Source organism: Bos indicus, chromosome 25 (assembly GCF_029378745.1).
Source record: "Bos indicus isolate NIAB-ARS_2022 breed Sahiwal x Tharparkar chromosome 25, NIAB-ARS_B.indTharparkar_mat_pri_1.0, whole genome shotgun sequence".
NCBI classification, from domain to species: Eukaryota; Metazoa; Chordata; class Mammalia; order Artiodactyla; family Bovidae; genus Bos; species Bos indicus.
Genome location: NC_091784.1, coordinates 4137547 through 4162500, shown reverse-complemented (window position 1 = coordinate 4162500; position 24954 = coordinate 4137547). Strand labels below are relative to the sequence as shown.

The 24954-nt window shown below is 47.1% G+C and overlaps 1 protein-coding gene across 1 annotated transcript in view; it reads left to right on the top strand.

Annotated features, from left to right (window-relative positions):
* CREBBP (CREB binding protein) overlaps positions 1–24954 on the top strand; it is a 119013-nt gene that overhangs the window by 63151 nt on the left and 30908 nt on the right. The window contains exons 4-14 of the mRNA XM_019987443.2: positions 6705–6945; positions 8231–8344; positions 15887–16129; positions 17272–17374; positions 17640–17786; positions 18583–18700; positions 19252–19423; positions 19698–19742; positions 21811–21935; positions 22522–22710; positions 24155–24571. Coding sequence (XP_019843002.2) covers positions 6705–6945; positions 8231–8344; positions 15887–16129; positions 17272–17374; positions 17640–17786; positions 18583–18700; positions 19252–19423; positions 19698–19742; positions 21811–21935; positions 22522–22710; positions 24155–24571 — 1914 coding nt within the window. The remainder of the gene's footprint in view (positions 1–6704; positions 6946–8230; positions 8345–15886; positions 16130–17271; positions 17375–17639; positions 17787–18582; positions 18701–19251; positions 19424–19697; positions 19743–21810; positions 21936–22521; positions 22711–24154; positions 24572–24954) is intronic.

Genomic DNA, 24954 nt, shown 5'->3' with positions numbered 1-24954 from the left:
CTGGGGAGAAGTAAAGTTTCCAGGTGGGTCTGGGGAGGATGTCAGAGAAGTAGGGATCTGGACTGCACTGGTTATGTGGCAGATCTGGGCCAGGCTGATCTGAACAGTTGTCTCCGGGAACCCCAGTCCTGCAGATGGGGGGCTGTGGTCATGTGGTCAGAGGAAGCACTTTCCTTCACTGTTCTGACTTGTCACTTTCTGCTTCTTACTGTTTGCAGAGTCCTTTGCAAACATTGTAATCTGTTCTTGGATACTTCATGAAAAATAACTTCTTTTTCTAGAAAGAATCCAGGATAAACTTTACACACACTCCTTGTGCACATCTGTGATCCTGTTCTTAGGATAAAGGGCATTTTAAAAAAATGGGGTCGGTGCTGATTACTCAGACCTATGTAAAACGACAGACCTAATAAAAATACAGCAAGCTCCTTTAAAATTAAGAAATACACCAGAATAAACATAAAATGTTTGCCTTTCAAGGCCGTTTAATGGACAGGGGTTTAAATGATGGTTGAGTTACGATGCCAGCAAGATACATGCAAAGAACAAAAGATCTAGCAATGAGATGGGGTGAGTGGGCTGTGCTCTCCACAGCCCTTGGGTTGTACACTTTATGTTCACCTGCTGTTACTCATGGTTCAGAATGTTTACAGGCAGGGGGTCGTGATGGCAACACTGCGACTCCTGTTCCCCGGTAACCTTCCCCTTCCACCAGTAGGAACTGCATGTGAGCTGATGGGAGTTACCAAAATGTATTGCATGAATTTTAAAGCTTGTGATGGATACTGTTGTATTGCCTTCCAACAAAAGCCAGGGAGCAGGTCACTAGTATCCCATGATGCTCCCAAGGCTGGGGGTTATCATTCTGTCCTTTGACAGGAGGAGATAGTGTCCAATTATTGTGATTTGCATTTCTTGATTACTGGTAAGAATGAAAGTACATGTGTTTAGTATGTTTTTGTTTCTCAAGTTGCTTAGTTCCTGTCCTTGGCCAGTTTTTCTTTTTTAAAAAACTTAATTTATTTATTTTAATTGGGGGCTAATTACTTCATAGTATTGTGGTGGTTTTTGCCATACTCTGACATGAATCAGCCGCAGGTGTATATGTGTCCCTCATCCCGAAGCCCCCTCCCACCTCCCTCAGTTTTTCTGTTACATTCTCTTCAAATGGTTTATAAGGCAAGGTGGGCAGCCCTGTGACAAGGTGAGCGCAGAAGGGTTAAGGAGGTGGGAACTCTGCTGTTAGGCCGCCCCCAGGTCCACCCCCGCGCATGAGGCTGTATGGGCCTGCGTTAGTCCTCCCTGGGCCGCGGGTGGGCATTAACTGAGCTGCTGCTTGTTGGGCACCCAGCACAGAGTCCTTGAGAGGCGAAGGCTGGAGAAGGACCGACACCTGCACGGTCTGCCTCGTCTCGTGTGTGTCACGTGTGTTGCCTGGTTTGTTGGTCACTGTTACAGGTCTGGCCCAGGCACTCTCCCGATACTCATGACTGCCGCTGCATGAGAATCACCTGTGCATGGCTCTCCTGAATGTTTCTTTTTATTGTAACTGTAAAAGCGCATCCCTGTTCATTTTGGAAAACCTTTAAGAAGTATAAAGCTGTTGTAAGGAAGCCTCCTCTGTGGAACTTGAATACAAACAGCTCTGTCCACCCGCCCCCGCCCCCCCACCCCCCACCGCCAACCCCCATCTTGTGAACCGTAGTCTCTAAGAGGCAAGACTGGGGAATCTGTATTTGAAGAGGTTTTACTGGGGACTAGTTAGGAACCACTGCTTTATATATTTTTACAAAGGCCTGTACCACTTTCTAGTACTTTTACAGTTTTTTTAAAATATTTAATTGTTCATTGTTTTCTACTGATTCTTCTGATTTTCCTCCCAAAGTGGGGTTTTTTTTTTTTTTTTTGGTTATAAAAATAGTAGACATTTCTTGTAAAACATTCAAACAATGCATGAAGTTGATAAGGAAAAACTGAATGACTTTATGGTACTATTTTAATAACTGTCTTTTGTAGCTTAATGTGTTCCATTTAACTCTCGGCGGCACGAAGGCCTGCGTTACTATTGGGGTCTGTCTGTGGGTGTTCTGGCCGTGCTGGTCTCCACTGCTGTGCGGCGAGCAGGTGCTGCTCCCTGGTTGTGGTGTGTGGGCTTCTGAGTGCAGCGGCTTCTCTTGTTGCAGCTCACGGGCTCTAGGGCAGGCGGGCTCAGTAGCTGTGGGGCGTGGGCTTAGTTGCCCCAGATAACAGTGATTCTATCTCTCAGTGCTCGGTGGGTCCAGGATTTGGTTGGGGCTTGGCTCCAGGCCTTTGTATTCCACGTGGCTTTGACTGGGGTCTCCTCAGGTCCCCCTTACTTTTCATGCCTGCATCTGATTTCATGAGGTTTGTAGCCATAATTTTTTTTTAATTGGTCTGCCTTTTCTAGACATTTAGGGAATTTTCCAGTATTCAGTAATTTAATCAAAGTGTGGTGTCTGTCTTTGTACATACATTTTAGCATAGTAGTCCAGTTACTTCCCTAATAATAAATTATAAGACGTAGAACCACTGGATCAAAAGGAATGGACATTTTTATTTATTATTTTTTTATCGTGGTCATATTGATAAGTGAAAGATGCTTCTTGGTTCTAATTTCATTTCTTTGATAATTAGTGAGATAGAAGTCATTTTATTTATTTATTTTTTCCTTTTTTATTTTTTTTTAATTTTATTTTATTTTTAAACTTTACATAATTGTATTAGTTTTGCCAAACATCAAAATGAATCCATCACAGGTATACATGTGCTCCCCCTCCTGAACCCTCCTCCCTCCTCCCTCCCCATACCATCCCTCTGGGTCGTCCCAGTGCACTAGCCCCAAGCATCCAGTACCGTGCATTGAACCTGGACTGGCATCTCGTTTCATACATGATATTTTACATGTTTCAATGCCATTCTCCCAAAGAAGTCATTTTAAAACCGCTTTATTGAGATACAGTTGCTCTCCCGTGCAGTCCCCTTCTTTAAAGTGTACAGTTCAGTGGCATTCAGTGTTTTGTGCCGCCATCACCAACCGTGTTCAAATTTAGGACATTTTCATGTTTCAAAAAGAAAGTCTGTACCGTTAGCAAGTTCCTCCCATTTCCCTGAGATCTTCAGCCAGATGCAACCACTAATCTCTTTTCTGCCCCTGTGTATGTACCTGTTCTGGACATTTCATCAAAATGGAATTATACGATATGTGGTTGTTTGTGACTGGTGTTTTCACTTAGCACAGTGTTTTTGAAGTTCATTCATGTTGTAGTATGTACTGGTACTTCCTTTTTTGTGGTTGGGTTATATCCTTTTTTTGATATATCATGTTTTTCCAGTCTCTACTTGATGCCCATTTAAGTTGGTTCCATTTTTTGGCTATTAGGAATCTTGCTGCTGCAAACATTAGTGTTCATGTTTTTGTGTGAACATATGTTTTCAGTTCTCTTGGGTGTATGCTTCAGATAATTGCTGGTCCAGATGGTAACTCCAGGTTTAACCTTTTGAGGAACTGCCAGAGTGTTTTCCAAAGTGGCTGCACCCTTTCACACGCACACACCACTAGAGTGTGAGAGAGACCAGGTTCTTCTCCACCAGCACTTGTTACTGTCTCGTTTTTAAACTGTAGCCATGCGGTAGGTGTAAAACAGTACCTCACTGTGGTTCTGAAGATAGTTAATGGTATCGAGTGCCTTTTCATGGGTTTCACGTTTCAGTAAACATACCAGTTTTTTCATGTGTTTCTCTGTATATCTTCTTTGGGAAAATGTCTCTTCGTATACTTTGTCCATTAAAAAAAATTAGATTCCTTTTTCTTAAAATCATCGAGTTTTAAGAGTACTTTGAATGTTTTAGATATAAGTCCATTATCACATCTGTGATTTGCAGATGTTTTCTCCCATTCTTTGGGTTGTCTTTCACTTTCGTGATGGTGTCTTTTGAAACAGCTTTTAATTTTAATGAGGTCTAGCTTATTTTGTTCGTTACCATGGTTTCTGCTTTTGGTTACGCACCTAAGAATCTATGGCAGGATAGAGTCCTCCTTCATTTTTACCATTTTCCAAAATATTCTTGGTTATTGCAAAAATAAAGTTGCCTAAAATTATAAAGTACTTTTGGGGGGAATTTGCAAATTTTGTTCTGTATGTTTAAAGGGAGGTTCTTGTCTAAGCATTTTTCTTTTAATTCTCTTCTCCCGCCTGGACAGTGGGGACTGAGCTGGGAAGTTGGTAGAATCTAAAGGCTGCTTCTGACAGATTTTTGCAGAAGTTCATACAGCCCTTCCTTCTTGTTGAGCACTGGCCTAAGAGAGAAGGCAATTAAATGTGCCCCACGTTTGTAAGCACTCTGCAGCCTGGACTAGCCTCATGCAAGCCCATGGAGTTACATGGGGAAGGCTAACCCAGGGACGCGAGTCGTGTTGTCTGCTTCATGTTGACTCAGCTTCATCCTCCAATTTGTTTTTGAGATGTGTAAACAGTGTGTAGGCTTACTGAACAGCTACATGTAGATGGAGAATAGACCCAGACTTGAACAGGCTGTATTTCCAGCTGTGCTATTTCTACATGTTGAGGTTTCAACATACCATCAAATACAGTTCAAAATTGTGATTGAGAACGTTGCAGATGAGAAACACTGCGTTAATTTTTAATGACTTTAAAAGTCTTTTATAATTTAATCATATGATTGAGATTTTTTTAACCAGGTTTTTATATGATACCTCTTTTTACATTTATTTATTTATTTTGTACGTAGTATTTCTGTATTTTAAGAAATGGCAGGAGGACAACTGGCTTGATTCTTCCAGACGTCAGTATTGTGAGAAAGTAAAGGCGGGGGAGGGTAGCAGGAAATGAAGAACCTTAAAGACAGTAACCAGGTGGATGGTGTGGGCCTGAACTGGGTTCTGATCTGTGCACACCAACTCTAAAAGACTGTTTGGAGACAAGTTGAGAAACTTGTGTATGGACTAGATGTTAGAAGGTACTAAAGAATCCTTCATTTGGTTAGATGTGATAATGGTATCCTTTCTTTTCTACTTTTCCACATGTTTGAAATTTTTTTGTAAATGCAAAAGAGACCTAACCAGGGATCATCTTACATTTCCCATATTCTTCTGCTCCTGTTGATTTTCGCTTGGACTTTGTAGTCCATGGAAATAAGCTGATGGATGCAGAATCATTTAACGTAGGTACTGAATGCTGCAGAGGGCATAGTCACAGGCTGTTTGTTTATGGGAGCCTTATTTTAAAGTGTCAGAAAAAAGAGGAGTGGCTGCAGTTTATCCCCAGTCTTTGGAGTTTGGATAAATGAATGTACAGCCACATGTTCACTACGCATCATGCTACAACTTACTGGTACGGGACAGAACCTAGAATAAATACCAAGCCAAATTTATATAAATGAGACTATTGGTCATGGTTCACACATACAAAAACGACTGGGAGGAGAAAAACCTGTCTGCACTTCCGCAGTGGAGCCCTGGCTCTCAGCATCGCAGTGTTAAGCGTTTCCTTAGTTCTTTTGCTTTCCACATTTTTGAAATCGGGGAAATAGACATAAGGGAAAGAGGCTGTTTTCCCTCAGGCGTTAAGTACTTCTCCACTCAGTACACTCAGCCTCTTGGCTTGAATTTTGCTTTTGTTTTGGTTCCTGGTTAGGGTTCTAGGAGTTGTGCTCTTGAGTGAAGCCAGGTAGCTTTTCTACATACTTATTTTATGAGTTCTCATCGAGGTAAAGCCAAAACACAAAACGCTCTTTTTACAGTGAACTTTGATTCATAAAGAAATATGTTTTACTTGGTGTTCTCCTGGTTGCAAATGCATATAGTTTTGACTCTTCATTTGAAAAATCAGGCTGTGTTGTGCTTCATGGGAGGCACTAGGTGTTGTAGAATGAAGTCAGAAGTGTGACCTGACCAGAGCGATAGATCGGAAAGTCCCGGAAAGGTGGGTTATATTGTTGCCTGTTAGGAGCTTTACATTGCTCTTTTTTCACAGTTTCTTTAGTAAATTTCTGAAGAATATTGGTAGTTGGTAAAGAGTAAGAGGTTCCGCAGGTCCCCTTTTCCGTGTTCTTTGCAGTTAAGAGGTATGGTTGATCTGGCCTACTATTTTGAAAGGATGAAAGTAACTAAGCTCTGTTTCTGTATCTTTAGCACATCGTCAAATACGTAGAAAAGATACTGTCTGATGTCTGAGTAGAAATTTTAATGAAATGCAAAGCATTAACGATTGTACTGGATGGTTGTATTCAAGATAAATGCTGTCTTAATCTTTGAGAAGTAATGAATGCTGCAGGTATTGTCCTTCCGGTCAGAAGACTAGAAATCTGCAGGGTGGCTCTGATTGCTCTGCGCCGTCAGATCTTCTCAGTGGGTTGGAATTGGTCAGGCCTTGGCGATCTTTTTATTAGGTTGAATCCTATAGAACTGCCAACGTGTGGTCATCTGGCTTAGAGAAACAATAGTTTCATATGGTTCAACCTAATATAATAACGGCTTTTCCTGCACTTGTATGTATTGTAGTGTGATAAATTGACGATGAATTAAAAGAACCTCACCAGCTGCATTCTCACTGCGGCCTAAACTATCACTCAGCTTTACCCTTAGTTTGAAAAAATAGTTAATGAACATGAATTGGAACTCTGAAAGCTTATTAAAATGTTTGTGTTAATTTGTTTTATTTTAGCCTCAGATGCAAACATCAGTGGGAATTGTACCCACCCAGGCGATTGCAACGGGCCCCACCGCAGATCCCGAAAAACGCAAACTGATACAGCAGCAGCTGGTCCTACTGCTTCACGCTCATAAATGCCAGAGGCGAGAACAAGCCAATGGAGAGGTCCGGGCCTGCGCACTCCCACATTGTCGGACCATGAAAAACGTCTTGAATCACATGACGCATTGTCAGGCTGGGAAGGCTTGTCAAGGTAAGTGCCATTTGCTCAGGTCCTGGTGGCAGAGCCAGGGGTGGACTTGTCTGGTATTCTCTGGCACCTCTCCTGTTGAGAAGGTTCCCACTTCCCACGTCCCCATGTGCTGACCAGTCAGATGCCTCTGGACGCTCACCTGCCCAGGAGAAAGGCCGTGTGCTTCTACAACGTTCCGTGAACTTTTGCTGGTGGGGCTGGGCCCTGCATTCGTTCTTTTCTGCCTTCCTCTGTCACAGAAGACCTGTGTCCCTTCCTGAGCACTGTCTTCGCCATGCATGTCTAGATCAGGTTTTCTTTTTGACAGTGTAGTGTGCACGCGTGCATGTGCCCGCCTTTCCCCAAGCCTAGAGCATCTGTCTTGCAGTCGTTTCGTGCGCCCAGGCGCCAGGGCTGCTGCCTCGCCCCTCCGCCCTTCTGTCTTGGCTCATCGGGCTCCCGGCCCGGTTGTCCTGGGGACCTGTGTGTACTGCCCACCCCTGCCACCTCCTTCCTTGCTCTCCAGAGGGGAGAATCATGCACACACGTGTCCCCTCTCTGGTCTTCACACAGACACCCCAGTTCTCCTGAAGAAGCCTTCCCTTAACTAACGGTTCTGCTTCCCTTTAATCTTTATCCTCTTTCTGTCTCTTCTCACTTGTGCTCCTAACCTTGGGGAGAGTCTCCCTGATCTCCCTGCTTCCCCTTGTGACACTCGTGAGTCCCGGGTGTAACCCTGTCCTGATGGAGAAGCAGAGGAGGGTCGTGGTGGACCTTTAGGAAGAAGTGGAAGCGAAGATAGAGACAGAGGGGCTGGCCGCAGCTGCCGTCTCGAGTGCTCTGAGAAGTGCCCGGGCCCCCTCAGGGTCTCCACAGACCTCTCATTTGCTTCACTATGTTTCTTCAACTCTAGTGTTCAGATGGTTTCATCCTTGAGCATTAATAAACATAATGTAAACTTTTTATTGTAAATAGTGACATTACAGAATTATTTGTTCTGCCTTTCGTTCCACTTGTGTGGTATTTCAGGCCAAGTAGTTTTGTTTTGTTTTTGATTTGTGGTCTGAACCTTGTTCACCATCATTCATAACATTGCTTCTCTGGGAAGTTTTTGTTTGGAATTCTCAGTAGTCGACTTACAAACTTTCTGGAAAGCAGCCTGTTTTGTAAGCTGAGGACTGCCTGCACCGTGCTACAGTTACACTTGTGATCATCTTTTATGGAAGCTGGCCTTATAATGTAGGTGTAATGGAAAGCGCGACGATTTGGATAGAAAAATAACATCTCGTTGTTTTTCTGGTCATAGTTGCCCATTGCGCATCTTCACGACAAATCATCTCTCATTGGAAGAACTGCACACGGCATGACTGTCCTGTTTGCCTCCCTTTGAAAAATGCCAGTGACAAGCGAAACCAACAAAGTAAGTGAGCACTGCGGGTAGAGAAGCTTGGCGATGAGACACTGAGAACGCAGAGGAATAGGCAGGGAGCAGGGCAGAAACTAGTCGCTGCACCGCGTAGTGGGAGCTGGGGCGCCAGGGCGGACGCCGAGGGGGAACCCCCGCCCCGCCCCCCCGGACTCGGCCACTGCAGAGCAGCGAGCGCAGAAGAGGGACGTCACTTGGATCAGAGAGGCGAGAGCTGACGGGATGGCTCTCTGAGTTTCTTGACAGACACTCAGCATTTGTCACTATAATGGCAGTGACTTTGGGGTGAGGGGTGGATAGACTGGACACTTTTTGAAATCACCCTAAAGTAGTCTTGAGGACCCTTTGTTCTAGAGTCAGTCAGTCAACACCACGTGCAGGTGTTGTGGAGGTGACGTGGTTCCCAGGTCTAGTTGTGTAACTAACAGTTCATTCAGTGCAGATGGAGGGTCTCTGCACCAGGATGCCGCACCCTGATCGTTGCCCTCACTTCGTCATCTTTCCATCGGTCTGTGTGCCCTTAGCGGGTGGTTAGGCAGTGCCCCCGTAGGAGGCTTTGTGTGGCTCCCGGGGGCTCCCATGGGCATCGGAGCAGGGAAAGGATGAGCGTCTGTCCCCAAAGTTAAGTCCCTTCTGGTTGTTTTCGAGGTCCAGCTGTGCTCTCGGGGTGTGTCCCTTGGTGTGGACAGGTAGGCCATGCCCTTGGCGCTCATGTCCTCGTGGGCTGGAGCTGCCCTCGAAACTCCAGCACCGTCTGCGTCTTCACAGCCGTATCTGGGCCATCTCGCCCCACCCGCCCTGCTTGTGGTTATGTGTCCATTGCTCTCATTCTTCTTCGGCAGACCTGTTGCTGCCTCAGAACACGTGTGCTGCTTCTCTTTCTGCTTGTTTCCAAGTGGCACTGGGAAAGGTGGTCGAGCCCGCTAGGCCCCACTCCCTCCCAAGCGCCCCCAGAGCCCCACACACAGGGGTGTCCGTGTTCCAGGAAAGTGGGCCAGGGCCACAGACCCACCCTCCCTCCCTTGCTCCCCAGTAGAAGCAGTCATACTAAGTTTCCTTTAAAAGTCACTTTCCTAAGTCAGTTAAATTATACTTTTATTAAGCAAAAAATGAATTAATACATGATTTTCTAGGACATTTCTTACATAAAGTGAAGATCTAGGAATCTGTGTCTTCTAGAAGCAGATATTTGAGACAACAGTTCTAGTGGAGTACAGTCTGAGTTTCTTCCAAGTTAGTGTAAAATGTTTTCTTTCTTACTAACATGTTGTGATGGTTATAGTTTCTTACATTTTAGGATGTATTTCAGTTATAGTCCTTTTAAGTGTCAAAATATTTATTGTCGAGTTTGTGGTTGTACAGTATTCATTCCATGAATAATGAATTAGGATAGTGTTCTTAACCTTTAATTTGGGACTGTGAATTTTCTGAGATCCTTTGGTTTTTAATATGTATTGCCATGACAGTTGTAAACTTTTGAGATTTCTCTTTTTAAGAAACACTTTGTGTGGTTTTTATTTAAAAAAAAAAAAAAAAAAAACAAAGAAATGAGTGTGGGTTTTTTCTACCATCTTTATAACTGCCTGCTTGTTGTAATGATTGATCCAGAGTAAGCCCTCAGAAGTGGTAAACCACAGTGTCTCTTCCAGTCATAACGTAAGGTGTTGTCAGGGTGATTTCACACTATAAAGTCATGGGGCGTGTACAGACGAACTCTGTGCAAGGTTGTAGCAAATTTTCGTGAAAGAAATGAAAGTGGGGTATTTTCCTGTGTACTTTGTGTGTTTGTATATGTTTTTGTTTTTAATGCTTCTCAAGTTAGGTTTCTGCTCTGAGTGTATTCCTTTGGTTCCAGCACTGTGGTTTTGCGAGGACAAGGAGTTTGATAGGATGAGCGAGAATGTTGCAGCAGTGTCTTCTCTGTAAATGTTTGTTGCTGTTCCTCCTCTCTTGAAGCAAACTGTGCCCATCGTGTGTGAAATGTAGCAACAGTGGGGAAGTGTGGCTCTGCCCCTCCAGCAGCTGATGGACTCTGTCCAGTTGCCCCTTACACAGCTCAGGATGAGGGCGCTGATCCTTCCGCACAGTCAGAGGGCCACAGCCCTCCCAGCACATAGACAGCTTGGTTCCTCCACGTCCACAGCTTCGAGCAGCGTGGACAATGTGTGGCTGTTGTATTTACTGTTGGAAAATGTCTGTGTAAGTGGGTCCATGCTGTTGAAACCTGTCTTGTTTAAGGGTCAGCTGTACGTTAAAAATAATGTGACAGCGGCATCGATCTGGGACTTCTTGCTGGTCCAGTGGTGAAGACCCTGCACTTCCACTGTAAGGGGTGCAGGTTTGATCCATGGTTCAAAGGGCACATGAGGTTCATGAGGCACATGGTTCATGAGGGCACAGTAAGATCCCTCATGCTGTGGGGTGCAGCCAGAAATAAAAAATGAGGCGACAGTGGTGTCAGTCAGAGGAGTGAGTTAGAGTCAGTGGTGTCGGCAGTCCTGGCAGGGAGGGTCAGTGTGCGTGGGAGGGGGGGCTGGGCAAAGCCCAGCTTCAATTAAGTGACAAGGGAAGAACTTTCTAGACAGCAAGGCTGACATGCCTACAAGGGGATACCTCTGATTGGACTCAGAGATTCCTATGCAAATGAGGTTTGTAAGTGGGTGGTCAGGACCCCCAGGGATCATCTGAGACCCACCTGTGTCCACCGAGGCTGTGCTGTCCAAGCAGGTTTTCCCACAGATGCTCGCCAGGCCTGCTGCACACACCCTGCTTCTCTAACTCCTCCCCTTGATGTCTGTACTGAGAGAGCCTGCCCAGGCCACCTGTGGAGCCTACCCAGGGGCCGCTGAAAGGAAACCCAGACTGCTGTGGCCTGTGTGGAGGAGACTTCGTGTAATTTTTCCCACGAGTTATTGTCCAGTCATTGATCTTGCATTATCCATCCCTTATAGAGATCATCAGGTTTTATTGGCTAATGAGGAAATTGCAGGGCGTGTATCTAGCGTCGGTCTTGGCACCTGCCTCCCAGACCTGTGCAGGGTGGCAGTGGGTAGGCTTTGGCGGCACAGACGGGACTCCCTGTCTGAATTCATGTTGCCTCCTCAGGGGGCTTTTGCTGCTCCGCGTATGGTCTTCAGCCCAGCTGCAGGCGTACCCCTTGTTGCTTGTGAGAAACGCAGAGACTTGGACCTTCCCCCAGGCCTCTTGTGTTATTAGACTGCATCTTAACAAATTCCGCGTTTGCCGCTCTGGATGCCTCGCAGGGCAGAGCGTCGGTCCTGGAGCTCTTGAGACAGTGCGCATGCTGCTCTGGGCAGCCACAGGTTTCCCAACTCAAGAGCAAAAGGACTGACAGAATGGGTGCTGCGGGATCAGCCCAGGGCCGCCCCAGCCTGCCCACTGCCTGCGGCTGCCTGGGTCTCCATGGGGGCGCAGTCAGCCTCCCCAGACCCCTGGCTTGAATACCTCTACTGGCCTGCCACTCACTACTTGGCCCTGCTCTGTGATCCAGCTTTGCTGCTGCTGCTAAGTCACTTCAGTCGTGTCCGACTCTGTGCAACCCCATAGATGGCAGCCCACCAGGCTCCCCCGTCCCTGGGATTCTCCAGGCAAGAACACTGGAGTGGGTTGCCATTTCCTTCTCCAGTGCATGAAAGTGAAAAGTGAAAGTGAAGTCGCTTAGTTGTGTCCAACTCGTAGTGACCCCATGGGCTGCAGCCTTCCAGGCTCCTCCGTCCCTGGGATTTTCCAGGCAGGAATACTGGAGTGGGGTGCCATTGCCTTCTCCGGTGATCCAGCTTGAGGCCCCTCTGATTGTTTGAGTTGCCTGCCTTCACGGTGTTGAGTCCTGCTTAAAACATGCCCTCCAGATGCCTACTTGGTGCTCCACAGGCACTCGCAGGCTAGGCACCTGCTTCACCTGCAGGTTCTCCAGAGACCACCAGTGCCTCTGTGACAGCCTGTAGCGGGGGCGGGGGAGGGGGTGGCGAGGCCGCCTGTGGCTCAAGTACCAGACAGCCCCCGGTGATAGCCTTCATTGGAGGAGCTTTGACCTCGCTCTTCTGGGCGGCGCCAGGTTGCCAGTTCTGAGCTCTTTGGCTTCTGAGGACACCTGCTGCGGGGTGCGCGTTCGTGCTTGGTGGTGGCTGTGATGGGGGGCCTGGCCCTCAGCTCGGTGTCCCTCTGCCCTGGTGGTACACAGGCCCGGGACGCCCTGTGCTGTGGGAGCAGCTCTGCAGAGACGTCCCCAGGTCTGACAGACCCAAGCTTGGCTCTCTTGGTGGAAATCCAGGTGACGACCAAGTAGTGGCTGCTAGGCCTGCCTCATGGTGTCCCCCACCAACCTGACAAAGTTTTGGAATTCAGCGTGTCCATTTTTGTTGGCTTTCCAAATTGAGCACAGTTTTATTGAGACCAGTTGGGGGCTGGAACTTGAGGTGAGCCGCGTGTTTCACAGCAGCAATGGCTAGTGTATGTGGAGCCTGCCCACGGGCCAGTCTCTGTGCCCACGGGGGCGTGAGTCCTGGACAGAGCCAGCTGTGAAATCCGGCCCTCTTCTGTCCTTAGTAGCTGCGGCAGAAGGGGAGCAGGACCACTCTGGAGACGTGCTGGCAGCAGGAGTGCTGACTGACGTTTGGGGAGAGGGCACGCTGTGCTGAGATGCACTGAGACGCTGTGGCGGGATATCACAAAGATTGATTGTGTGTGAAACGTAGCCTTAAGCTCTGAGAAAGGAAACAAGACGTAAAAATGGTAAAAAGAACAAGAAGTGTTGGTATCTAGAGAGGTAAACGTTGGGAGTTCCCTGCGATCCGGTGCTTAGGACTCCGCACTTTCACTGGGGGGGCCTGGGACTAAGATCCCCTAAGCCACGCAGCACGGCCAAAATAAACAAAGAGGTGACTATCAATAATGTGTAAAATTGATTCATGCAGCAGGCTGTATTCTCAGTGACACCAGATACGTGGAGCGTTGCTGTTTTAGCACTCATCACGTTTTTGCTCAGCCTCAGAGCCCTCAGCGCTGCGGTGCTGGGAGGGCGCCTGCTCCACTGCTGCAGCTTGAGGCGAGTGCCCTGGTGTGAGGAGAGTCCTGTGAGGCACATGCAGGTCCCGCTGCAGGGAACGTGCAGGGAAGAAGAGATGGTCTTGATCATCTTGATCAGAGACCACTGTCTCTGATACAGGATCCAGGGCTGCAGCCTTTCATTATTAGATAGAGATGTTGCTCTCCCAGCAGACCCTGAGCTCCATGAGCGCACACTGCTCACTTCTATCCTGTTGTCTTTGTCTGTCCTGGAGTCTGTGCTTGCAAGTGAGAGAGGGAGCAAGTTCAGGCAGGAGTCGCAGGTGTCCGGAGAGGAGCAGAGGCCCGACGGCCACAGGGCAAAGTGGGGGGTTCGGGGAAGGCCAGCTGCTGCCAGGACACCAGCAGGGTGTTCACGGAGAGTGGAAGCATCTTCAGCTTGTAGGACTTAGAGTTTGTGGTGGCTTTCACCAGGTAACTCCCCTTCCAACCGTCTCCCCCGTAGGAAGTGCCTGTGTTCCTTGTCCCTGAAGCGTAGATGTTATCTCACAGCAGTGTTTGTATTCGGATTGGGCCCTGTATGTCGGAGACCTTTTTACTTGTTTGTATGTTGATTTCCTTGTCTCTAAATTAGTTAGAAATGTCAAGTACCAAATGCTTGTCTTCAGATAGATAGGTATGTTTTCTTTTAAAGTAGAAAAAAACAGTAACGTGTGCATTTAGGACACAAATGCTTTTAACACACACACAAAAATACACTGACCAAGTCAGCAGCTTCCATGAGAGGAGGAAGTCCGTAAAGTAGCCCATAAGTGGCCTTGAGCTTGGGAGTGGCACTCCTCCTACGATGGGGAATTTGGGGTAAAAGGATAGCATTTGGGGAAGTGTGGACACGAGTGGATTTTAGTAGAAAGAAATCGTTGTTAAGGTACTGCTATTGCATCTTCACCCAAAACCCAAAGGCTTGTACACCTTGTTTCTCTAAATTCCTCTCTCTCCACAGTTGATCAGTATGCATGTCAATGTAGGTCTAGGTCTGTTCCTCCTTACACCGCAAAGTAATAGAAAAATAAATCGTCTTCCCATTGTCACTTTCCTTTTTCTCTTGTACTTCTTTTAGACGAGTCAGCATGTCAGTTTCAGTAGTGCAATGGCACGTGTTTCAAGTTTCATGGAGTATTAGCTATTAGGAAAATACCTTTAAAGGTATTAGACATGACTTACTTCAGAGCTACATACTTGTCATAAAATGTACCTTGGGAATTGCTTTTCATTTATAATAATGAGGTGCTTGGTGTGTATAATTGTGTCTAATGAGCGTTAATGAGTTTGAGATCTGAATATTCTTATTAGAAAAGTTAAATAGTGTGGAATATGTAATTATCAAGGGCTTTTTTTTTTTTTTTTTTAACACATTTTGGTTTCATTAAGTTACTCAGATAAGTGTTTGAGTTGTTTATGTTATAATTGTGCTGATGGTGATATGAGGATATTATTATTACAGTAATGGTCTGAATTTTAAAGAAAAATTTGTGATAGTGTTTTATGTCTCAAAGATCAGTTATAGTATCAATTTTATAAGCTGCTGTTGATGACACGACTCAAAGTTTGGGGAAGTTGGAAAGAAAGGAACTCTTACAAATAAGAATCAATGGTATGATGCAGAACTTCTACATCGATTAGGACATTTGGACGGATGGACAGACAGACGGACAGATGGGTATTTGGGTCTTCTCTGTTAACTTTGAAGCCCTTGGCAATGGGGCTCTTTATGTTGCTACAGATTTTCCTCAGTCAGGCACCGTATCTCTTGAACAGCTTCACATAGCAGAGAGCTTAGCATGGTGCCCTCCCACGTAGGAAACGCAGAGCAGAGAAAGGCGTGGAGTTGCCTGGTCACTGTACGTCAGGGGTTCAAGGAAATGCAGTTTTGTTTTTTGGAAGATTGTGTCAGAGATCTTAATTAAGTTACTGTTACTTGATACCTTTAGTAATTAAGATATTAATTAGGTTAATAAGTAACAGAACTGACCAACTAGGCATCTCCTCCACTCCTCCTCCTCTGTGCCTGTGTGGTGAGCAGTGAGGGGCACCGAGGAGCAGCAGCAGGAGGGGCTTCTTAGCTCGCCTCAGTGGTGGCTGATGACCCCCAAAGAATGTGTGTTTTCCCATGTTTGCTGTTTCCCCCGAACTGACTTCTTATGAGGCTCTAGATTTAATACACGCTGACCTTGATTGCGTGATCGCTGATTTCCTGGTCTGTTGTTTTCTAACACAGAAGCTTGAATTCTCTTCAGATTTTTGTTCTTCAGGTGCCGCTGTGCAGATGAGATTAATAGAATGGGCTTCTTCTGTCTGCACAGTTCCTTTCTTGGTAGCGGGGTTCCAGTGCTTCATGACATACATAGGTGGTCTTTTGTTAAAATTTTACTTGTTTTTCAGTGGTTTTTAACTCACTTGTGGACTTTTCCCTTTTACTTATCTCTTGTGTTTGTCTGTTTGTTTTTATAGCCATCCTGGGGTCTCCAGCTAGTGGAATTCAAAACACCATTGGTTCTGTTGGCACAGGCCAACAGAATGCCACTTCTTTAAGTAACCCAAATCCGATAGACCCCAGCTCCATGCAACGAGCGTATGCTGCTCTTGGACTCCCCTACCTGAACCAGCCCCAGACGCAGCTGCAGCCTCAGGTTCCTGGCCAGCAACCAGCACAGCCTCAAACTCACCAGCAGATGAGGAGTCTCAACCCCCTGGGTAGGTGAAAGGACTCTCGAGAACTTCCTTGTGCAAATGCAGTGTCGGGAATGACGAGCCTTCTGGAGCCCGGGGCTGTTTTCAGCTACTGTTTTTACTTTAAATTCAAATTTTAAATTTAAATATATATATGTATATAATAAAATTCAAATATATATATTATGGCAAATGGTATCTTTTAAATGATTAAAATAAAAAAATTCCAGGAAAAGGCTAAAATGTCAGGTACACTGAAGATGTTACAGGCTTGTAAGATGAATCACATTTGCAAATGAACCAACATTTTTGTCGCTGTATCTGGATAGTTTTCATAAAGGGCATTTCACATGGCTCAGGATGCAAAATCTCAGGTTGGAATTAGGGCAGTACCAGTTGCCTTGACTCTGCAGCTCCTAGCATTTCTTGGTTGTGGACTACTTGTGACTGGAGCCGACCAGTCTGAATCCGGACTGGCTAACAGGGATCTCAGAACAGGGTTGTTGTGCTGGTTTTGTTCTTTTCCTAATAAAGTATTTTCACCTTAAAGATACTTCATCTGTTGCGTGTTGGGAAATAGTTGCCCTAATGCATCTCTGACTCCTGCTGGCTAGAAGACTGGGTTGGAGTCTTGAAATGTCCCTTCCAGTCTGACACCACTTCTATTGGTGGTATAATCTGGGACAAGACAATTAACCTGTGTCTCACCTTTCTCTTACTTTAGAACAAATACTGTAGGCAAATTGATCTTTTGTCTTCTTCACCTGAAGTTAATTTCTATGATTTTTATCTTCTGATACGCAAAACAAAAAGATGATGAAGTGTATGTGACGGGAATGAAGCCAGAATCAAAACCGAAGCTGCAGACGGATCATTTCTGATTTTTTTCCACAGCCGCCAAGCATTCATGCTGCCAGCCAGCCTCCGTAGAAATGCTCTTCTTTGGTTTTCAAGTGCAATGGGAAGCAATTGAATTTATACAATTTGACCAACATTATTGAAAATATAACTCCCAGAGTTCCTGCCATAGCATTTATTATTATGAGTCATAAGAATAATTTTCATAAGAATCATTTATTTATATGTGACTTGTTATTTATCTGTTATTAGGACTTTGAGGTGTGTAATTTAGGAGTTGGTTGATTGCTTTTCTTTTTGTCTTTCAGGAAATAACCCAATGAACATTCCAGCAGGAGGAATAACAACAGATCAGCAGCCATCAAACTTGATTTCAGAATCAGCTCTTCCAACTTCCCTTGGGGCTACAAAGTAAGACCTTTGTTTCATTTGGTTCCTATCTGAGTGACAGTCACATGTTAAAGTGGGCTGGGAACCACATAGAACTCTTGATTCTTTCTAAAGTGTAGGGCTATTTCCCTCCCTCCCTTCTCTGTCCCTCTCGCTTCCCTCCCTCTTTCTTTCTTTCTAACAGATAGCAGAGTTTAAAGTCACATATGGTTGAAGACCCTTAGTTGGGTGAATGGCATGTGAGTCACTTTTCCAGTTGGATGACCTGTTCTTCCTCTCCCCTCAGCCCCCTGATGAATGACAGCTCAAACTCTGGAAACATTGGCACCCTCAGCACTATACCTGCAGCAGCACCTCCTTCCAGCACCGGAGTTCGGAAAAGCTGGCACGAACACGTCACTCAGGACCTGCGGAGCCATCTAGTGCATAAACTGTACGTGGCCCCCTCGCCTGTTACTCACATGTGGTGGGAGCACTTTGTGACTGATGGCAGTGTGACAGTTTTGCAGTTTGCTGGGTGTCTGATTTAACGCCCAGGTGTTTTTTTGGGCCCTAGGTGATCATACCCTTGCAACTGAAGGGGGTCACGTGCTTGTTTAGGGAGGCCAGAGGATCCCAGATTCTGAGTGCCCAGTGGATCCTGGAGAGGAATATGAACTTTGACCCATGTCACAGGGGCAGGCCTGTTCTCTAAGCTCTCAGTGCACGGGGAGCTGGGACTCACTCAGAAGCTTGTCTTATTTTATGGCTCAAGGTTATAGTTGTGGGGAGCCCTGAGAATTGCAGGCATTTGGGCCTAGTAAATACAGATGGCTTCACAATACCATCATACAATTAACATGGGAAATTCATAGTTGATTTCTCCAGCAATTTAAGTTAAATGAAGGTGACGTTAATCAACTCAATTCCGATGGAGTTTTCTTTTTTTTCTCCTTCATTATTTTAATCAAAAATTTTTGTACTTAGTAGTTTAAAGATTAGGAATTCAAAATCATAGTATTCTTGAGTTGGTCAAGCATTTATTGTTAATAGCAAAATGTTGTGTTTGACTTGTGGATAAATTGACAGATCAGTATTGTCTCCAAAGAGTGACTGCATATGGGGGTCTCTCAGCAGTGTATTGTGCCCAAAGGTAGACAGCGGTTTGTTCTCTTCCCGTGTCACATGTGAAATGGCAAGATGTTGATGTTGTGTTAAAAGTAGATTGAGAGTACGTGCTGTCCTTTCAGTGTCCAAGCCATCTTCCCGACACCTGACCCTGCAGCCCTGAAGGATCGCCGCATGGAGAACCTGGTGGCCTACGCTAAGAAAGTGGAAGGGGACATGTACGAGTCTGCCAACAGCAGGGTGGGTCCGCATTCGCGTTCCAGCCGCACGGCGCCCGAGCGACCTGTGGCTGCAGGTCTGGACGTGGTGGGGGGCGGCGGGGGGGGTTGGGGGGAGGGTGCTTCCATCAGCCTGCTGGTCTCCTCGCCTGAGGACACTGACCAGGGAGATGTCCCAGTTAAGACTTGAGGTCCTCCCTGCACACCTCTCTTGGTTTGTAACCGCAGCATCTTCAAGTGTTCCCACTACAGTGGTAAGTGAGGTGTATGAAGGTTTCCTAGTCTGTGGGTGCACTTTATAGTGGAGTGTTCTTGCACTGTGTTGTCACCTGTGTCAGTGAGTATGCAGGGAGAGGTTCAGCTGTGGAACGAACTGTCGCGAGGACTTGGTCCCCTGACTGTTGAGCCCCACAGCACCCCTGGGCTTTGGTTTGTGAGTTAGAAGTGCGGAGTACGTCAGCCGTGCCAGTGTACATGGTTTTAACTTAAAACTTCATTAGTTTGTTAGAACCTGCAAAACCACATCAGTTGTTTGTTTGCAAATAACTAGTATTGACTGTTGCTGCTTTTTAGGATGAATACTATCACTTACTAGCAGAGAAAATCTACAAGATTCAAAAAGAGCTAGAAGAAAAGCGGAGGTCGCGTTTACACAAACAAGGCATCTTGGGTAACCAGCCAGCCTTATCAGCCCCCGGGACGCAGCCCCCTGGAATACCCCAGGCGCAGCCTGTGAGACCTCCAAGTAAGGACTGCATGTCCCGCCCCTGGTCTGTTCCCTCGTGTGTCTTTCTGCATTTGGTGTGTATTTCTCAGCACACAGAATTACATTCCCAGGGAACCTGTTGCTCTGAAAGCACGTGGTCGTGGCTGTGTTCTGCGGTGGCCTGTGTTTAGATGCTGAGTCTCACAGAAGGCCCTGTAAAGGGTGTGCTGGCATCAGTGCACAGCACTTTTGGATCTGCTCTGCTCTTGAAAGGATTGTTTTAAGTAACTCCTTTTTTTTTCTGCCATTGTAGATGGGCCCATGCCTCTTACAGTGAATCGTATGCAGGTTTCTCAAGGTATTTAACTGTTGTTGTAAATCATATTTTGGCTTAACATTCTGCAGCACAAAGTTTATTGGTTTGTCTTCTTCCCTGTGTATTTCTTTCTCTCCATTTTTCCTTCAGTTTCCTTTTCTAATTGCCACCTCCCCCACCGCCCCCCTCCCTACTGACGAGCACAGTGCACGTCCACAGGTAGTGTGAACACGTTGCCTTTGGAAGTTTGGAGATCACAGCGAAGCTCTCCAAGGAGATCAGAAGTAGGAGTTCACTTTTTTTTTTGATGGACAAGAGAAAACATTTCCCTTGGAAGAGTCTCAAAAAAAAAAAAAAAAGCATTGTAGGAGGGGGAAAGAAACATTTCTGAGCACTTGAAAGTAGGTCGTCAGGCCTATCCTGAAGCCCGAGCACCCTGACTTAGGGGATGGGAGGAACGGGTGAGGCTGCTCTGGGCTAACGAGCACAGGCGCCTTGCCTACCAGACTCGCCGAGGAGGGTCTGTGCTCAACAGCCCTCACCAGGCTGGGCTCCTGGCAGCTGGTCTGAGCAGCTTCCGGAGGTTCTTTCTCAAGTTGAGAGTCTTTGGTCGTGGTTGAAGCAGTCATTTGAGTTTGGGGGTGAGGGTCATTTCAGAGCTTTTACAACTCTTAGCAGGTTGAGACCTGAACAGTAGGATGTTTCTGCTGGTTGTGAAATGAGATGGCGACATTATCCAGTGTCCAGTGTGTGGAGTAGTTCAGGGAGAGAGTGGTCGTTCTAACAGCTGTGGTGATCGTCCTGCATACACCAGACCTGGTACAGCTGATGATACTGTGGAGGAAACTTTTTAGGGACTTGTTCAGATGGACCAGATGTGAAGAGTGAAAGAAATCAAGAAGGCAGAGAAATTGAGCCTTCGGAGAGACAGGGTGCTGTATTAGGGACAGGGTAGACGAGTCTGCTGCTTCGGGATCTGAGAACGGGGCTGTTGAGCAGAGTGTGGAAGGAGGAGCCTTTGAAGGAAGTGCTTGCATGCCCCTGTCACCGGCACGTCCAGGTCTGTGGAGAGGAACTTGTTACGGTGCCGCTTCTTCATGCATCTTTTTCGCATGCTCAGTAAAATCTCCTCTTGTCAATAAAACCCTCCAGAAGAGCAGGGCACTTTGTTCTGTATGCTTCCTGGAAAGTCCTGGTTACTCAGGGGGACATTTTTCGCTGGTGCTGAGGGGACTGGTGCTCTTTGATGCCCTCTCCTACTCCACAGTTAAGGCAGTGCCTCAGGATTCTGTTCACAGCCACAGGATTGGGCCAAGTCCTGAGACTTACCGAAGCAGTATTTACATTGAGCTCAGAGTTCACGGAGAATTGTGGGAAATTACAGAGAGAGAGGCTCCATGGCCTGGAGTCATGTACCGGCTGGTGAGAGGTGTCGTTCGTGGTGTGGCACCCTTGGGAAGGCCAAGGCAGCCATGAAAGTGAGATCTTTCCAGTCAGCAGAGAGGAGGCTGACGTTGAGAACCGCCAACCCTTGGGCACTTTCTAAATGCTTAATGTCCTTGCAAAATTAAAGCCATGTTTTGAGTCTTATCCCAGATTCTAACAATAAATGTAAGCCCAGCCAAGGAGCTGGGGGGCCTGGGGTGATGGGAGCGGGCTTCCTGCTGGGAGTCAGGTGGTCCAGAAGGCTTTGAGGGGTTGGCTCAGAGGGGTGCCCTGGCCTCAGCAGACCTCCTCTGTGCATGGTGGGTGCTCCTTCCCACCACCCCGCCCACCCCCGTCTACTCTGTCACTCGGACCCTCAGATGCTCTGGCGCCGAGTGCTGCCTTGGCTTCAGCTGCTCGCAGCCTCCCTGATGCGCCACCTTCCTCTCCTCACACTGCCCTGCCTGCCCCCCACCCACCACCTCACCACCACCACAGTGGTGCCGTTTTTCCTGGATGTGAGCAATCTGTTGCTTAGCCATCTTTTCTGATTGGCTGATCTCCTTTCAGTTGTGTATGTAGTGTGTGTGTTCTGTCTTATTTGGCTTCAAGTTTCTTTGGCAAATTGTCATTCTGTTTTCCTATGGGTGCTTTTCCTAATGAACTGTTGTGGGTACGTTTACAGGGATGAATTCATTTAACCCAATATCCTTGGGGAACGTACAGTTGCCACAAGCGCCCATGGGACCGCGTGCGGCATCCCCCATGAACCACTCTGTCCCGATGAACAGCATGGGCTCCGTTCCAGGGGTAAGTGCTTGTCCTCCCCTCAGCTGTGCTGAGATGGCCTTGCTGCAACAGGACAGTTCTCCCCATGGGAGCTTGGAGGTTGGGAATCCTGTGGCGCTTGTTCCTTTGGATTGTGTTGTGCTTTGGCAACTCCATCTCTCTCTCTGGTCCTTATTACTCCCAAGGTTTATTTGACCTTTACTTATTTTTACTGAAATGAGAGATTCCTTGGCACCTGTGACTTTGTGAGAAGACGGGAGTTCTGGGGATGTGTGACAGAATGAGAGGAAAGGTGTCAGTGTCCGCTGGCTCTCAGAGCGTCCTCTCCTGAGGCTGTTTTCTAAACGAGTCCGAGAACTCCTAAAAGGCATATTTGAACTTTACACTATGGCATGCTGTTGATTTCTCTTCAGAGGACTGTGTGGAGCTGGCTCATTAGAGATCTGCATGAAAAAGTGTGCAGAATGCCTGGGAGCCAGGAGGTCTTAGTGCGTGGTGGGGTCCCCTCCTGTGAAGGGAGTAGTTGAGGATTCCTCTCTCTTTCGGTTCACCTTGGAGACACGGGCCCTGCAGCCCTCTGAACACAGTGGCACATGTTGTCTTGTAGATGGCCATTTCTCCGTCCCGAATGCCTCAGCCTCCGAACATGATGGGCGCGCACGCCAACAGCATGATGGCCCAGGCGCCTGCGCAGAGCCAGTTCCTCCCGCAGAGCCAGTTCCCGTCGTCCAGCGGGGCGCTGAGTGTGAGCAGCGTGGGCATGGGGCAGCCGGCGGCGCAGGCTGGCGTTCCACAGGTACTGTCCATCGTTTTAGTTGTCATTTTCTTAATTTTTGTTTGTATATTTTAAATTCTAAGCTTCACATGTGATCTGAGAGACACTGGTTTTTGAAGAGGGAGTGAGGAAAGATCCCTTGAGTTTACGCTTAATGATTTGGCACTTGTTGGTTTAAACTGCCGAGGTGAAGTCCAGCTAACTGGGCCATTTGAGTAGTTCCCTTCTTGTTGAATGTGGTTTTATTCATTCAATATAATGCTGGCGGGGACTATTTTCCACTCATTTCACCGCCTTTCCCCGACTTCTATTAATTGTTAGAGTACATCAGATTGCTGCTGTGTACAAATGTACACGTATTTAAAACAGACCAACTGTTCCCCTGAGAGATCAAATTCATTATTTAACTTAACATGAATAACATTGAATAATAGGCAGTGACTACACTAGATTCACTAAGTAAACACTTATTAAGTAATTGTTTTTTAAACGTTTTATTTGTTATGATTTACGTTTGGCTGTGCCGAGTCTTCCTTGCTGCGTGCAGGCTTTCTCTAGTTGCAGTGAGCGGAAGTTACTGTCAGCGCGCTGCCCAGGCTTCTCCCTGGGGTGGCTTCTCTGGCGGAGCATGGCCTCTAGGCATGAGGGCTCCAGTAGTTGTGGCGCGCAGGCCTAGTTGCCCCACGACATGTGGAATCTTCCCCGACCAGGGATAGAACCTGTGCCTTCTGCACTGGCAGTTGGATTCTTAACCGCTGGGCCACCAGGAAGCCTGATGCCTATTAATTAATTCTTTATTTGCATAAATTTTATTTCTCTAGCAAAGGGGTCGACAAGTTTGTCCTGTAGATATTTTCAGCTTGGTGGACCGTGAGGGAACTGTTCTGCTCCACTGTTGTGACACAGAGGCAGTCATAGACATGTGCATTCACACGTGAGTGAATGGAGAGGCTGCTGGCCAATAAAGCTTTATTGACAGAGACCAGCAGCTAGCTGGGTTTGGCCTTGGGCCCTGTGTGCTTGGCAGATTCTTGCTCTAGATTCAGAATAGCTTTTTAGTTGGCCCACAGGTAATTTTGAAGCATATCCCTAGCTGAGAACTACCATACTGAAACAATTCAGTGTTTGAGTAACTCATTTTTTTAAAAAAGACAAATACCTTTTCCAGTGGCCTTAGCTGTTGGTGGATATTATGGAACATGAGCTAGTAACTGAAGTGTGTGTGTGCGTGTTTAAGCCAGAGATTTCTACACTTACATAAATCCAAGCTTGATTACTACAAAAGCAGGTTACTATAAGCATGCAGGTCAGTGACACGTTACAAGTGGAACGTTCCCGTATAGTCAGCAGACGTCATCCAGAAACCGTGTCAGGTTCTCATATATTTAATTCTTTATGTCTGCTGCCACATTGTCAGATGGAGGGGAGACCAGTTTTAACTCGCTCTTTTCCTTCTGCCTGTCAGGGGCAAGTGCCAGGGGCCGCTCTTCCCAACCCCCTGAACATGCTTGGGCCCCAGGCCAGCCAGCTGCCTTGCCCACCAGTGACACAGCCGCCGCTGCATCAGACCCCGCCTCCCGCCTCCACGGCCGCCGGCATGCCGTCTCTGCAGCACCCAGCAGCTCCCGGGGTGACGCCCCCCCAGCCAGCTGCGCCTACCCAGCCTTCAACTCCCGCGTCGTCTTCCGGGCAGACTCCCACCCCGACTCCTGGCTCCGTGCCCAGCGCCAGCCAGACGCAGAGTACTCCTACGGTCCAGGCAGCCGCCCAGGCCCAGGTGACCCCGCAGCCTCAGACCCCAGTGCAGCCTCCATCCGTGGCCACCCCACAGTCATCGCAGCAGCAGCCAACACCTGTGCACACGCAGCCCCCCGGCACCCCGGTGAGCCCCTCGGCCTGTGGCCGTCTGCCCACAGAGTTGCAGATGAGAACTTGCCCCTGAGCAGTTGGTCGTGAAGCACCACAGGTCTTGGTGCAGCTGCACAGCGAGTGTGTCTGCAGCCTGACAGAGCTGTAACGGGTTGTGTGTTCATTCCAGAATGGGCTCTGGAGGCCAGGTTTGGCAGGACATGACTTGTGATTATCTTCCCAGTTAAACCAGCTTATAGAAATCAGCAACTGAAAGAGCTCGTACATGGGTCCCCTGTAGAATATTTCAACTATCCATAGGAGCGTCACCTGTCACAGGTGGTCATCTCTGAGATTTAGTTGTCTTGAGGGTTTGATAGGCAAGTCAGTTTTTTAATTGTACATACTTTGACCTTG